This window comes from Notolepis coatsorum, assembly GCF_963971535.1.
Source record: "Notolepis coatsorum genome assembly, chromosome: 2".
Classification (NCBI taxonomy): Eukaryota; Metazoa; Chordata; class Actinopteri; order Aulopiformes; family Paralepididae; genus Notolepis; species Notolepis coatsorum.
The window spans coordinates 147,626,837-147,644,336 of record NC_140166.1 but is presented as its reverse complement, the minus strand read 5'-3'; the positions used below and the strand labels follow the sequence as shown (position 1 = coordinate 147,644,336).

At 44.1% G+C, this 17,500-nt stretch overlaps 1 protein-coding gene across 1 annotated transcript in view; it reads right to left on the bottom strand.

Annotated features, from left to right (window-relative positions):
- Positions 1-17,500, bottom strand: part of LOC311223559 (CUB and sushi domain-containing protein 3-like) — a gene marked incomplete at both ends in the record, with an annotated part of 752,195 nt that overhangs the window by 17,337 nt on the left and 717,358 nt on the right. The window contains 2 exon segments of the mRNA XM_084308339.1: positions 5,687-5,760; positions 11,913-12,086. Of these exon segments, the coding sequence (XP_084164465.1) occupies positions 5,687-5,760; positions 11,913-12,086 (248 nt within the window).

Sequence of the window (17,500 nt, the reverse complement as noted above, 5' to 3'; positions counted from 1 at the left end):
TATCTCTCTCTCACCTCCTCCTCCTCGCCCCCATTATCTGCTCACCAATTAGCTTCCACTGCACATTTAACTTATTAATTAAACCATAAACTGTGACCTCCATGTTTATGTCCATCATCATTATTGTTAATTTGCGCATGCTGGTCAGTTCAGTATTTATTTTTTATTTTTTATAATGTGAACAGCCAAACCAAAAAATCTGATCTGAGCCTCAAATCAGAATTGAGCACAAAGGCGTGCAGTGTGAACGGAGCCTCTGTGTGAACTGAGCCTCTGTGTACCGGAGCTGAGCTCATTCTCCCTGCAACTAGGGATGTGCATGACTGACCAAAATCATCCCCCCCCCCCCACAAGTTTAAATTCTGTTAAAATGTTCAGTTTTCAGTTAAATTCAGTTATTCTTTTTAATAGAATGGATCATTAAAATCAAAGGGTATTGCACATAAATAGGCACTATAATCCTTCAGAACGTTGATCCCTACTTGCAACACAAACATCGGCAAAGGAAGATAATGAGAGGAAAGACCTCGAAGGCGTATACAGTACATCCCCTTCTATAGCTGGTTCCACTGGGATTCTGTTGCTAGGAAACAGTTAGAAGGTATTTCCTGTCGGCTATTGTATTGGCAAACACTGCAACAGGAAACAGCTAAACTTGGGTCAGAAAGTTTATGTTGAAACAGTCTACATACCTTGTTATGATACAAAAGACACAATATGGCGGCATTCTTGTTGCCTAGCAACATAAGGTGTACCATTTTTTGTTGTTGCTGTTTTAACACATACAGGAAGTTAGCATCACATACATTTACATTTACATTTAGTCATTTAGCTGACGCTTTTATCCAAAGCGACTTACAAGTTCTGCACGACAAGTCATCAGGAAGGCACAACTCTATCAGCTGAGTAACAGGAAGTTAGCATCACATACAAGAAGTTAGCATCACAGACACAAGCTAGTTAACCAGGCCTATCTGAACCAATCAGCAGACACATCTGTCACTAACTAGCTAGTTAACTAGGCCTATCTGAACCAATCAGCAGACACATCTGTCACTAAATAGCTAGTTAACTAGGCCTATCTGAACCAATCAGCAGACACGTCTGTCACTAACTAGCTAGTTAACTAGGCCTATCTGAACCAATCAGCAGACACATCTGTCACTAAATAAGTGACACACAAGAGACTGATAATACTGGGACAGGTCTATAGACCTGCTTCATAGACATGTTGATAATACTGGGATAGGTCTATAGAGCTGCTGGTTCATAGACATGTTGATAATACTGAGACAGGTCTATAGAGATAAGATAAGATAAGATATTCCTTTATTGATCCCCTTGGGGAAATTCAGGCATCATAGCAGCATGGGGGGGAGGGGGGAGGGGTACAGGTAGTAAAACAACACAGTATACAGGTAGTAAAAGACAACACAGGCAGTGTAAACAATTTGATCAATATGGTCAATATAATTTACTATCTGACTAGCTGAGGAATATTCACATTATTCACAGTGTCACATGAGGTGCAGTATGCAAGAGGTAGTGTTATAATTTACTATCTACTGAGTATACATTAATCAAAGTACCAGGGTAGTCTACTTTGTCCCCCTTGGGTTCCTATAAGTCCCAGGTCAATGTCTGGTAGCAGTCGCTGTCGCTGCCCCCTGTTGTGGGGCCTGGAGGCTGCTAGTCGCTGCCCACTGTTGTGGAGCCTGATGGCCGCTGGTATGAAGGACTGTCCGAGGCGGTTAGTTGAGTGTCGGGGGGGGATGAGTCTGTGGCTGAACGAGCTTCTCATCTTGACTAGCTCGTCGTAGAGGGGGTGGTAGGGGTTCTCCATGATGGCATCCAGCTTCCTTATCATCCCCCTCTCTACCATCACCTCAAGTCTAGGTAGCTCGACTCCCACCACGGAGCTAGCCTTCCTCACCAGCTTGTTGAGCTTGTTGGTGTCCCTTGAGTTGATGTAGCCTCCCCAGCATGCCACAGCATAGAAGAGGATGCTGGCCACAACAGACTGGTAAAAGGACTGCAGCAGTTTGTTGCACACATTGAAGGACCTGAGTCTCCTCAGGAAGAACAGCCTGCTCTGTCCCTTCCTGTAGAGGGCCTCTGTGTTGTCCGACCAGTCCAGTTTATTGTTCAGGTGTACCCCAAGGAACTTGTATGAGTCCACCATCTCCACATCCACCCCTCGGATGGAGATGGGAATCGGGGGGGGCCTCTTCTTGCCCCTCCGGAAGTCCACCACCAGCTCCTTGGTCTTACTGGTGTTGAGTTGGAGGTGGTTGCTGTCGCTCCACCCCACGAAGCTCTCCACCAGGGCTCTGTACTCCTCCTCATCATCGTCGGTGATGTAGCTTACGATGGAGGAGTCGTCTGAGAACTTCTGCAGGTGGCACCCGCTGGAGTTGCGGCAGAAGTCTGAGGTGTAGAGGGTGAAGAGGAAGGGTGACAGCACAGTTCCCTGGGGGGCGCCGGTGTTGCTCACCAGTACGTCAGACTGACTGTCCTTTAGTCTGACGTACTGTGGCCTCTCAGTGAGGTAGTCCTTGATCCAGGCCACCAAGCCGTGCTCCAGCTGCATCGCAGAGAGCTTCTCCGCTAGCAGTGACGGCTGGATGGTGTTGAAGGCGCTGGAGAAATCAAAGAACATAATCCTCACTGAGCTGCGCGGCTTCTCCAGGTGCGTGTACGCTCTGTGGAGCATGTAGATGATGGCATCCTCCACCCCGATGTTTGCCTGGTATGCAAACTGCAGGGGGTCGAGGGAGTCACGCACCAGGGGCTTGAGGTGTTGCAGGACCAGTCTCTCAAACGTCTTCATGACGTGTGACGTCAGAGCGACTGGCCTGTAGTCGTTGGGGGTGCTGGGACGTCCCTTCTTGGGCACCGGGACAATGCAGGAGGTCTTCCAGAGCTGGGGCACCCTCTCCAGCCTCAGGGAGAGGTTGAAAAGATGCTGGAGCGGTGCTGCCAGCTGCTCTGCACATACCTTGAGCACCCTGGGATTGGTGTTGTCCGGTCCTCTGGCCTTGTTTACATTAATTTTGGAGAGCTGCCTACTGACCTGACTGGTTGTGATCGTCAGGGTTGGGGGTGGTGGGCAGTCTGCTGGTGTTGGGGGTGGGGTGCCGTTGCTGATGGGTGTGGGGGGGTGGGGGGTGGGGGGGCTGCTTTGTAGGTGTGATCTGGTGCTGGTGTCGATGGGTGGGGGGAGGGGTGTGGGGAGGCCACTCTGGTCAAAGCGGTTGAAAAACGAGTTGAACTCGTTTGCACGCTCTGGAGGGCCCTCCACAGCTGTGCCCTGCTGTTTGAAACCAGTGATCTTCCTGACCCCCGCCCACACCTCCCTGGTGTTGTTGGCCTGTAGTCTGCCCTCCAGCCTGTCCTTGTAGCTGACCTTGGCTGCCCTTAGCTCTTTTTTGAGCTCCCTTTGGACAGCCCTGGCCTGCTCAGTGTCCCCTGCCATGAAGGCCCTCTTTTTCCTGTTTAGCAGGTGTTTAATGTCCTTGCTAATCCAGGGTTTATTGTTTGAGAAGCAGCGTACCCTCTTTGTGGGTACGATGCTCTCCTCACAGAACCTGATGTAGTCTGTGATGCAGTGGGATAGTCCATCAATGTCATCACCGTAAGCCCTCTCAAACATATCCCAGTCTGTCGACCTGAAACACTCCTGTAGCTCCTCCTCGACGTCGTCAGACCACTGTGGGACAGACATGGTGGTCGGAGGCTGTCTCTTAATGAGAGGCGTGTATGTGGATACAAGCCTCACAAGGTTGTGGTCTGACTGGCCGAGGGGGGGCAGGGAAGTCGCACTGAAAGCCTCCTTCACGTTAGCATACAGGAGGTCCAGAGTTTTGTCTCCCCTGGTTTTGCAGGTGACATACTGGGTGAAGTTTGTCAGGGTCTTGTTCAGTCTGACATGGTTGAAGTCCCCATTGATAAAAATAAATGCATCCGGGTGTTTTGTCTGAAGCGCCGCGACGGTGGAGTGTATGACGTCACTTGCCTGCGCCGCCGCCGCGCTGGGTGGAATGTAAACAGTGAGAGCCAGGACGTGTGTTATTTCTCGCGGTAAATAGTATGGCCGCAGACTCAGTGCCAATAGTTCAATGTCGGGGGAACAGATACGTTCCTTAATGGTGATGTGCCCCGGGTGGCACCATTTGGAGTTAACGAAGACAACAAGCCCTCCGCCTCTCCGCTTGCCGCTCTGTTTACTCCGGTCGGCGCGCACCACCGTGAAGCCCTCCTGTTCTATTGCACTGTCCGGGATGTTCTCGTTCAGCCAGGATTCGGTGAAGCACAGTAGGCTTGCCTCCTTGTACTCACGCTGGTTGATCATCAGGGCTGAGAGCTCGTCGGTCTTGTTGACCAGCGATCGCACGTTCCCCATGACGACAGCGGGCAGGTAAGGCTTGAATCTCCTGCTGTCCTCTCTCCTGTCCTTCACGCTCGTGCCAGCTCGATTTCCCCGTCTGCGAATCCTTATTTCGGCTGGTAGATTCCTCGGTGGTTCTGCAACTCTGTTTCGAAAGCAGAGGAGAGCCTCCCTCGGGTAAACCAGCCCGCCGTTGTTGCTGTTGTTGTTGTTGTTGTTGTCCTGCCGCGGGTAAACCAGCCCGCCGCCGGTGTTGTTGTCCATTGTTCAGAGCTGTGCTCGACCGAACTTGCCTAACTCAGCTAACTTCACAGAAGTTGTTACAAATGCCTTAACTTGGTCTAAAGCAACGCACAGTCACTTATACACCTATTATGTAAGTATAATCGCAAAAAGAATAATTAAGAAAGTAGTAAACGCGATAAGAAGTAAAGGGGGTGGGAGCTGCTATGAAAAGGCTGCCACTCTCCTCGGCGCCAAACTACTAACTACTAGAGCTGCTGGTTCATAGACATGTTGATAATACTGGGACAGGTCTATAGACCTGCTTCATAGACATGTTGATAATAAGGGGACAGGTCTATAGACCTGCTTCATAGACATGTTGATAATAAGGGGACAGGTCTATAGACCTGCTTCATAGACATGTTGATAATACTGGGACAGGTCTATAGACCTGCTTCATAGACATGTTGATAATACTGGGACAGGTCTATAGACCTGCTTCATAGACATGTTGATAATACTGGGACAGGTCTATAGACCTGCTTCATAGACATGTTGATAATACTGAGACAGGTCTATAGACCTGCTTCATAGACATGTTGATAATACTGGGACAGGTCTATAGAGCTGGTGGTTCATAGACATGTTGATAATACTGGGACAGGTCTATAGAGCTGCTGGTTCCTAGACATGTTGATAATACTGGGACAGGTCTATAGAGCTGGTTCCTAGACATGTTGATAATACTGGGACAGGTCTATAGAGCTGCTGGTTCCTAGACATGTTGATAATACTGGGACAGGATTTTGACATTGACGTATTTAGAAATAAGTACATATAAAAAAAATGCCCCTGCTAGGAAATTAACCCAGGACGCTTGCATGGGAGGCAAGTGCCTTTACCTCAAGACCACCAATACACACTTTTCTGATAGCCTCACCCAAACCCTAACCTTAACCACACTGTTACCTTAAACTAACCCTAACCTTAACCACACTGTTACCTTAAACTAACCTTAACCACACTGTTACCTTAAACTAACAATAACCACAATGTTACCTTAAACTAACTCACCTTGAAGCCGGTGGTGTAGTTCATGGAGCCGTGTTCAGGGGATCCGGGGTTTTCACAGGTGGTTCTGCCGGCCTCTGCAACCACACATCATGCACGTCAACATCATGTACTGCACATGTGTCATGTATGTTATGTCCTGCACATGTGTCATGTATGTTATGTTCTTCACATGTGTTATGTATGTTATGTTTTTCACATGTGTTATGTATTATTGTTAGATCTTTGGTGATTTATGGGGTGGCTGAACAGAAATTTTGAGTCAGGAGTCAAGGGTGGAATTCAACGATGGTTTACTTGTTGTAGCACACGAGAAGCAATACAGTCCTTGACCAGAGCCCTGAGCGGACTAAGGTCCTCATCAACAGAAACAGAGGTTATATACATTTGGGAATTCCATTTTTAGAGAGGATGACCGACTGGTTTGATGACTGGTGATCGACAGGCTTGGTCTTAGATGGTCTGGGGCTGAATATGATATTATGTTCATGTTTGCTCCTCCTCACTGGCCGGTGGCCCGGGCCCGAAGGCACCATGCAGGCACCGGTCGTTAGGTCACACAGGTCATCAGGTCAAATGTATCAGTACTAAATACCTATATGTCCCTATGCCATAAATGTCATGTATGTTGTGTATGTCATAAATGTCTATATGAATTGAAAATGGGGGACCCTGATGGAAACAAGACAAACGTCTTTCTCAGGTTTGCATCCCCTTAACAATTGTGTGTATTGAGCCGTACTGTATTGTACCCATTCTGCAATCTGTTAAATAAAGTTTTCGTTCATTCATTCATTCATTCATTCATTCATTCATTCATTCATTCATTCATTCATTCATTCATTCATTCATTCATTCCTTCCTTCCTTCATTCATTCATTCATTCATTCATTCATTCATTCATTCATTCTAGTCCTGAGTGCATGGTTTGGGAATCTGTTTGGACAGAGTGTATCTTTTTGATTGGGGAGAATAAGACAACTATATTGCATGCTTCTGTGGTTCTGTGTAAGATATTAATTAAATATGATATAGCAATGAAGCAATCTATGTGGCCAGTCTAAATGTATGTTTGTAGAATTATCTTAGAGACATTAGAGAGCCTGTACCTATTGGTCAAGATCTATTTGTAGCTCGGTCACTGGAGCCACAGACACATTCCAGAGGAGTGAGACGATGCTATGATTTGACCAGAGGAACAACTGCCTCTTTGAACTGCTGCGGTCAGGCAAGCGATACCGGAGTCTTAAGGCGAGCACAGAAAGACTCAGAAGAAGCTTCTATCCCCAGGCCATCAGGCTGCTAAACGAACAATAAACACTATGCAACAACCATCAAATGCATACAGCACACACACCCACACGCACACACTCACTTAAACAAACAACACACTGCAGCACCCACTCTCCACACTTTAGATCACACAAACACACTTTATATTTATTGATAAAGGATTTGCACTACAACTCGTACACCTACTGTAAATTGTACCTAAATTGCACCTCATCCCATTTCTGCCTTGCACTATAGTATTGTATATTAGTACACTGCACAGTATTGTATATTATATGGTAACTCAGTTACGTCTATTCTGCATCGAACATTGTACATATGTCTATACTGAACACTGTGACCGCATTTTTTTTTTTTTTCTTTTTTACTTCTAATTTACATGCTATACTATGTTATTTTATTTCATACTTATCTTGTCTTGCACAGTCTCTGGAGCGTAACAGTAAGAAGCATTTTGTATAAAATTATTCTGTACTTCTGTATGACAACTATTAAAGAAACTTGAAACTTGAGCTGGATGTAAGGTTTTGTAATATTTCAGTGAAATATTAATGAAATATTATATCAATGTTATGTCCTTCACATGTGTTATGTATGTTATGTCCTTCACATGTGTCATGTATGTTATGTCCTTCACATGTGTCATGTATGTTATGTCCTTCACATGTGTTATGTATGTTATGTCCTTCACATGTGTCATGTATGTTATGTCCTTCACATGTGTTATGTATGTTATGTCCTTCACATGTGTCATGTATGTTATGTCCTTCACATGTGTCATGTATGTCACATGAGGTTGGCCATCATCATCTCACATCGGAACCTAAACCTTTGCACACGTTGTTATTGAGAGTTAATGAGTTTGTCCTCCAGTGATGTCAGCGGGAGGACGCCTCACCCTTGTGTCGTTAATTACACCTCGGTGTGTAACGACGTGGATAGAGAGGAGGCACCGGGGGACATACTCAAACCCATTAAATCCCAATAACTGTCCGACTGAATGAATGGTGTGCAGGACTGTGTACAGTGTTGGGATGTGATGCGTGAGGCCTGGTGCAAAATGAGCCCCTTTAAGAAAAGCAGAGGTTGTAAATCAAGACGGACGCATGCAGCTCTACAAGGCTCGTTGTTTATTAACACAAGCGTGACATTTCCACAGTAGCCTGCAGGTCACGCAGACTTCACACTGCATCACTGAGCACAGGGTGACATCTTCCTGGACTCAAACCGACATTGTAAAATGTTTACACTTACTGTATATTTCTGTATATTTTTACTGTATATTTTATATTAGAATGTAACATAGGAAATGTTATGTGCTTATATTTATTCTTATTCGTGACTTTTGTTTTTGTCTACCTAAATGTTTACCGTTTACTGTGAGCGATTTTTGTAGTGCCAAATTTCCCTCTCGGATGAATAAAGTATTTTTTCTATTCTATTCTATGTCGTTTGAAACGTCACGTTTGTTATTAATTAGTTAATAAATTTGTGTACCTTGAGGAGGCGCCTGCTGTCGTGACTTCATCGTATTTATTAATCTTGGTTGTTAATCTTGGTTATTTGTGATACTGCATAGACTAAATGCTAAATGGTGCGTTTATATAACAGCTTTTATCCAAAGCGCTTTACAATTTTTTCCCTCACATTCACCCGTTCACTGACACATTCACCCGTTCACTCTCACATTCACCCGTTCACTCATACATTCACCCGTTCACTCACACATTCACCCGTTCACTCACACATTCACCCGTTCACTCACACATTCACCCGTTCACTCACACATTCACCCGTTCACTCTCACATTCACCCGTTCACTCACACATTCACCCATTCACTCTCACATTCACCCGTTCACTGACACATTCACCCGTTCACTCTCACATTCACCCGTTCACTCATACATTCACCCGTTCACTCACACATTCACCCGTTCACTCACACATTCACCCGTTCACTCACACATTCACCCGTTCACTCACACATTCACCCGTTCACTCACACATTCACTCATACATTCACCCGTTCACTCACACATCGACAGCGGAGGCGGCCATGCAAGGTGCCGATTAGGGGTTAAGTGTCATGCTCAAGGGAGGAGCGGGATTCGAACCGGGAACCTTCTGATTACCAGACGACTGCTCTATCTCCTGAGCCACGTATAACGCATGATATAGATTTCATGCCAGTTAGGGCACCTTGTGTATACTGTTTACTTTACTCATAGTATATATTCAGATTCTAATTCTTTATTGCCCATATTTATTGTAACGTATAAAATAACCAATAGGGCATACAGACCCTCATCTGCACCTTTGCACTGTTTACTTTCTCATATTTTTATATTCAGATCTAATTTGAGTGCCTATATTTCTTTCTACTATTACCCTGCCCATACCTGTACCTCCCCTCCCCCATGCTGCTATTACCCTGTCCATACCTGTACCTCCCCTCCCCCCATGCTGCTATTACCCTGTCCATACCTGTACCTCCCCTCCCCCCATGCTGCTATTACCCTGTCCATACCTGTACCTCCCCTCCCCCATGCTGCTATTACCCTGTCCATACCTGTACCTCCCGTCCCCCATGCTGCTATTACCCTGTCCATACCTGTACCTCCCCTCCCCCCATGCTGCTATTACCCTTCCCATACCTGTACCTCCCCTCCCCCATGCTGCTATGCCCATACCTGTACCTCCCCTCCCCCATGCTGCTATTACCCTGTCCATACCTGTACCTCCCCTCCCCCATGCTGATATTACCCTGCCCATACCTGTACCTCCCCTTCCCCTCCCCCATGCTGCTATTACCCTGTCCATACCTGTACCTCCCCTCCCCCATGCTGATATTACCCTGCCCATACCTGTACCTCCCCTCCCCCTCCCCCATGCTGCTATTACCCAGCCCATACCTGTACCTCCCCTCCCCCATGCTGCTATTACCCTGCCCATACCTGTACCTCCCCTCCCCCTCCCCCATGCTGCTATTACCCAGCCCATACCTGTACCTCCCCTCCCCCATGCTGCTATTACCCTGCCCATACCTGTACCTCCCCTCCCCCCATGCTGCTATGGGCCTGCATTTCCCCAAGGGCATCAATAAAGGAATATCGTATCTTGTCACTGCATCACTTACATTTTCACATCTGTACACACCTATATTTTTGTATTATTATTTATAAAAAAGTATTCTCTGTCTTGTCTCTAAGTTGTCTCCCTCTCTATGTATTATCCCCACTATGTCATCATTGTGAAAGTCCCTGTACTGTGTTTGTCTGTATGCTATAATGCCATGTATGTAACGTGCTTTGAGATTCCTAATGTAAGGCGCTATATAAAAGACATTTATTATTATTATTATTATTATTATTATTATTATTATTATTATTATTATTATTATTATTATTATTATTATTATTATTATTATTATTATTATTATTATTATTATTATTATACTCTGTATAAACACCCAATTCAAAGTTATTGCCGCATTTTCTTTCCAAACTAATCTGGGGTCAGTTTGTGTGTACAGCTACAGGCAGTGGGGGCAGGGCAGGCTGACCTGGGGTTAGGGTTAGGGTCAGGGCAGGCTGACCTGGGGTCAGGGTCAGGGCAGGCTGACCTGGGGTCAGGGTCAGGGCAGGCTGACCTGGGGTCAGGGTCAGGGTCAGGGTGAACGATAACATACATAATGCTTTAATTCTTTCCTCGCGAGTGTACACCAGCACCAGATGGCCAAGCGTTATTCATAATCAGTTAAAATGTATGTCAAAACCCCCTGAAACGATGTTTCATTCAGCATCCCGGCAGAGGCGTTCGGAGCGAAGCTAAAACAAACGCTGCTTGCTCGGTTCCCACAGACGGCGTCGCCGAATAAACACCAGGCGCTCCATGTTGTCTGTTTAGTTCTGTAATTAACTAAATGAATAACTGGATACCAAACAGAGAAAGACGACTTTAAACTGTTCAACAGTAATCCAGAACAATTTTATTGCACTGTAAGAAAAACATATTTTATATGTCTACACTTTATGTGCTCATTGTCTATTCTATTCTACTATTTTATTGCACTGCACTATTGCACTATTTTACTCTGTCTATTTTATCTTACTCTTTTTATTATTGTCTATTTAAAACTGAATCAAACCATAAACAAGGGGGCCTGTTGGGATGTTGGATCCTAATTTCCTGATTTTATATGTCTGCACTTTATGTGCTCATTTTTATTATTGTCTATTTAAAACTGAATCAAACCAGTGCACATCTGCACTTTATGTCTCATTTTATGCCTGTCTTTTTTATGTTGTAAAGCACTTTGAGCTGTATGAAAGGTGCTATACAAATAAAGTGTATTATTATTATTAACAGCTGATGTTGTCTCAGATGCAAAGGAAACATTTCAGGATCCTTGGACTGAGCTTGTGGCCTGACAAACTATTAACACATCCTATGTTGGTGTTTCCTTTATTTCTATATATTTACTTGTGATCCACTCATAGCTATACATGATCTACTATGAGACTCGACTATTTTAATTATATGAAATAGTGTGTTAGTTCAATACAAAATTTCAATTAAGTCATTTAGCTGACACTTTTATCCAAAGCGACTTATTGATTGTGAACAACATGTCAGCAGGAGGGGTGCATCTCTGGCAGTTAAGTGTCAGTGGCGTTGTTTGTCAAGTAATATTGAGCTTGAGTGTTATACTCTGAGTGCATAGTAGTATAGTTAGTTTAATAAGTACCTATGCATCGAGGCCGTGATCCGCTATGATTTGAAGGATATTAAACGAGTGTGTTCGTTTAATCAGTACCTATGCATCAGGGCTATGATTTGAAGGATATTAAAGGAGTGTGTTAGTTGGATCAGTACCTATGCATCAGGGCTATGATTTGAAGGATATTAAAGGAGTGTGTTAGTTGGATCAGTACCTATGCACCGGGGCTGTGACCCGCTCCAGGCGCTGTCCTCCTGGCAGAGGCGTGTGGTCGAACCCACCAGGATGTAGGGGGTGTCGCAGCTGAAGGTCACCTCGGACTTAAAGATGAAACTGCGGCCGTCCCGCCTCCCTCTGGCCGGCATGCCGGGGTCTCCACAGAACTTGGCTGAAAAGACACAAACATGAGAAGAGACATTCCTTTAGTCATCCCCGTGGGGATGATGTGGGTCGTCGTAGCAGCACAGGGGAGGGGAGGTACAGGTACGGGCAGGGTAATAGTAGAGAGATAAATATAGACAATCACATTTGATATGAATATAAAAATATGAGAAAAACTCATTGTAAACAATATAATTAACTGAATATAAAAATAAGAGAAAAATAAACAGTTTAAACAAAGGGGCAGATGTATGCCCGATCGATTATATTACACGTTAGAATAAATATAAGCAATACAAATGTTTAATCTGAATATATACTATGAGTAAGAGTAAAAGTAAACAGTATACACAAGGTGCAGTATACACAAGGTGCAGTATACACTAGGTACAGTATACACATGGTGCAGTATACACAAGGTACAGTATACACTAGGTGCAGTATACACAAGGTGCAGTATACACAAGGTACAGTATACACAAGGTGCAGTATACACAAGGTGCAGTATACACAAGGTGCAGTATACACAAGGTACAGTATACACTAGGTGCAGTATACACAAGGTACAGTATACACAAGGTACAGTATACACAAGGTGCAGTATAAACAAGGTGCAGTATACACAAGGTGTAGTATACACTAGGTGCAGTATACACAAGGTGCAGTATACACAAGGTGCAGTATACACTAGGTGCAGTATACACAAGGTGCAGTATACACTAGGTGCAGTATACACATGGTGCAGTATACACAAGGTGCAGTATACACAAGGTGCAGTATACACAAGGTACAGTATACACAAGGTGCAGTATACACAAGGTGCAGTATAAATAAGGTGCAGTATACACAAGGTGCAGTATACACAAGGTGTAGTATACACATGGTGCAGTATACACTAGGTGCAGTATATACAAGGTACAGTATACACAAGGTGCAGTATACACAAGGTGCAGTATACACAAGGTGCAGTATACACAATGTGCAGGATACACAAGGTGCAGCATACACAAGGTGCAGTATACACAAGGTGCAGTATACACAAGGTGCAGTATACACACAGTGCAGTATAAACAAGGTGCAGTATACACTAGGTGCAGTATACACAAGGTGCAGTATACACAAGGTGCAGTATAAACAAGGTGCAGTATACACAAGGTGCAGTATACACAAGGTGCAGTATAAACAAGGTGCAGTATACACTAGGTGCAGTATAAACAAGGTGCAGTATACACGAGGTACAGTATACACACAGTGCAGTATAAACAAGGTGCAGTATACACTAGGTGCAGTATACACAAGGTGCAGTCTACACAAGGTGCAGTATACACAAGGTGCAGTATACACAAGGTGCAGTATACACTAGGTGCAGTATACACAAGGTGCAGTATACACAAGGTGTAGTATACACATGGTGCAGTATACACAAGGTGCAGTAAACACAAGGTGCAGTATACACAAGGTGCAGTATACACAGGGTGCAGTAAACACAAGGTGCAGTATACACAAGGTGCAGTATACACAATGTGCAGTATACACAAGGTGCAGTATACACAAGGTGCAGTATACACAAGGTGCAGTATACACAAGGTGCAGTATACACAATGTGCAGGATACACAAGGTGCAGCATACACAAGGTGCAGTATACACAAGGTGCAATACACACTATGTGCAGTATACACTAGGTGCCCTAACTGGCCTGATATACAGTATGTTGTACGTTATAGTCCTGTGGCCAGCTGGGGGTATTGTGGGCGTGGCTCTGGCATCTGCGTGTATTTCCGCCTCACCGGATGGCGGCTGAAACAAACACTTCCTAGTTGGGAACGGGTGATGACAGCAGCATTAATTTTCCCACGCATGTTACCAGACAAGAGAGAGTGTGGCGTGTAGATACTCAAGTGACAAGGTGTCCTGGTGAGTAATTTAACTATAGTGTAACGCGTTTATCATTATTGCATTGTCATGTCGCTGGGTTTAGGTGCACTGTCGAGTTGTTTATACCGTGTTGGGTCTTCCCTAGGGAACGACAGACTGTGAACAGCGACGAGGCGGGGCGTGGTGCTTGCGCCTGGCGATACCAAGGTTGGGGGAATAGTCGTACCGTTGCGGTCCGGGTGTGTGCTGTGTGTGGCGTTTACTACGCCGGGTGTTTCATTCAGTCATTCAAAATGTAAGTCTAAGCTCTCTCTCGTTTGTGTCTTTTGCCATGTATTCCATTGTATCACCATGTGACTATGTGTGAGTGTTTTATGATAAATGTGGTGAAGCTACATGGTTAATTATAAGTGTTCGCCTATAGTGTGCAACAAGCATCATTTTGAGTATGTTATATTATGCTTTGATATTCATTGTTCCATTTCCGTGTCATAACAGGTGGTGGTCAACAGGTGGTCACTGCTTTGGCCTACCTTAGGTTAGGGGGAGCATTAGTGTGGGATTCAGCCTGTCTCTCTTTTTATTAGATATATTGTGACAACTATATTCGTATTAAAGGCAACTTATTTATACCATTGTGATAACTATATTTGTATTAAAATCAACTTATTCTTATATTACAATATTCAATAAAGATAATTATATTAAATATAATTGCTTTGTCTGTCTGTCTGTTATATACCCTAAGCCTCATGGTTACAGTCCGTTCAGGTTTTGGTGGTTAGTGGTCAAACATTACTAATAGTTCTGCAGCCGTCAGTTCTCCAGCTGCTGGCAGCGGTCTTTGCCCACGGTGGTGGAGCCTGATGGCCGCCGGCACTATAGGACTGGCCTGGGCGGTTAGTGGAGTGTCGGGGGGGGATGTGGCTGAAATATGTAATACTGCTGGCTTGATAAATGGGGCGACAGTGGCTCGGTAGGTTAGAGCAGTCGGCTGGTTATCCGGAGGTTCCCGGTTCGATTCCCGCTCCTCCCGGGCAGTGTGTCAAAGTGTCCTTGAGCAAGACACTTAACCCCTAATTGCTCTCGATGTGCTGGTTGGCAGCTTGCATGGTCGCCTCTGCCATCGGTGTGTGAATGTGTGAGTGAATGGGTAAAATGTGAGGAACAAATTGTAAAGCGCTTTGGATAAAAGCTGTTATATAAATGCAGCCATTTACCATTTTGATAAAGGAATGGCATTATACTGTATAGTGGTATAAGTACGTCTTGCCTTCATCGAGTTAAAATCATACACAAAGTACTTTAACCTCCATGATGTGACCTGCAAACTCAGACATCTCTCACTGAAACCGCACCAAACATAAACATTTAACCGTCTGTAGTGTGGTAGTGAAAGGTTAACATTCTGTAGTGTGGTAGTGAAAGGTTAACCTTCTGTAGTGTGATAGTGAAAGGTTAACCTTCTGTAGTGAGGTAGTGAAAGGTTAACCTTCTGTAGTGTGGTAGTGAAAGGTTAACCTTCTGTAGTGAGGTAGTGAAAGGTTAACCTTCTGTAGTGTGGTAGTGAAAGGTTAAGCTTCTGTAGTGTGGTAGTGAAAGGTTAAGCTTCTGTAGTGAGGTAGTGAAAGGTTAACCTTCTGTAGTGTGTTAGTGAAAGGTTAACCTTCTGTAGTGTGGTAGTGAAAGGTTAACCTTCTGTATTGTGGTAGTGAAAGGTTAACCTTCTGTATTGTGGTAGTGAAATGGTTAAGCTTCTGTAGTGTGGTAGTGAATGGTTAACATTCTGTAGTGTGGTAGTGAAAGGTTAGCCTTCTGCAGTGTTAATTTTGTTGACTAAAATGATGACGAAAGATGTTCGTCGTCGAAGGTTTTTTCATGACGACAACGAGACGTGACGTCACGTTATTGAAGACCATGTCACACTAACGAGACTAAATAGTTAATTAAATATCGTTGACCACAACTGAGGACACAAAAATGTAATTTACAAAAACCAGGACGAAATTTCTCTTCATGTATGTTGATATTGTTGACTAAAACAAGATGAGACAAAATAATTATAACTTTTCTTAATGCCATCGTCCCGAGTAGAGCAGTGTGACGGGGAGCTGTTATTAGCATTAGCTGAAGAGCTATTTGAAAAGCTAGTTTTAGCTTAACGTTACCTTGGCTAAAATTGGGACTATTCATAATCCAGCTGCAGACCTGCAAGCAAAGTACAGCAAGTTGGCAAAGGAGTATTCCAAGGTAAATCACCTTTTCACCAGTAACGTTACATTGTTTGTATTTCCATCTAGCTCGCGTTAGCTAGTGGCTAAGCTAGCTCACGCTAACGTGGTCACTGATCGACCTCTCGCACACAATTAATGACATAATGCAGACAGCCATACCGGTGACAATGTTTAGCTTTTAGTGCCAAATGATAAGAATCTGAGGTGGAGTCTCAAAAAAGAATGTTGAATATTTATTTTGCATTAAAAATCACAACAGAGCCTCTGCTACTACAGTAGCTAACCTAAACGGAGCCGACTGGATAGGAAGTGCGCAACAGCGTATAATGTCCGTGTGGAACCAATGTGCCAACAACCTTTCCATGGGTGAACTCATTGAGCTTAGTTGTCAATTAATGATACTAATATGAATCTATACAATCACCTGTTGTTAAATAAATACCATTACTTTCTAGTTATTACTAAAAAACAGTATATATATAAAACAGTAGCTGTAAAAAAGAAAAGAAAAAAAAAGTTTTATAATTTATATAATATAATTTGTTTTGTGTATGCACTGGTATCGGATCAGTATAACCAGACCTAGACCACCCCTAACCAGACCTAGACCACCTCTAACTCTAACCCCTAACCAGACCTAGACCACCTCTAACTTTAACCCCTAAGTTAGGGTAGTAACTTAGAGGTGGTCTAGGTCCGGATAGGGGTTAAGAGTTGGTCTAGCCCTTTACATCCATCTATCTAAATAATAATAATAAATTATAATGAATGCTTAACTACCCCTAAGTTACCCTAACCAGACCTAGACCACCTCTAACTCTAACCACTAACCAGACCTCTTCCATGTGGCACTTTAACACTGACCTCAGAATGTGTTTCTATATAATGTTTTTATGCAAGCAGATTGCAATCCGTGTGTACTACTACTAGTACTACTGTGTGTTCTGTTTACTTAGTTAACAGTATCCTGTTGTTATAGAATAAACCGCTGCCAGACACAGCAGAGAGAGAGAGGACAGACATGACAGAGAGGACAGAGAGGACAGACACAGCAGAGAGAGGGGACAGACACAGCAGAGAGAGGACAGACATGGCAGAGAGAAAGGAAAGACACAGCAAACAGAAGACAGACAGAGTTCAGCGTCGTCTCTCTGGTCAGAAACAACGTCACCACATCCGTAATGCTCTCTTTGATGCATATATTGGACCATGTCTACACCAACATATATACTTCCTGCGTATCACTTGTGCAGCCGACTCAGATTCCCCTAGGTTAAAAAATAAATACGCAATTTAAATCAGAAAATGTTC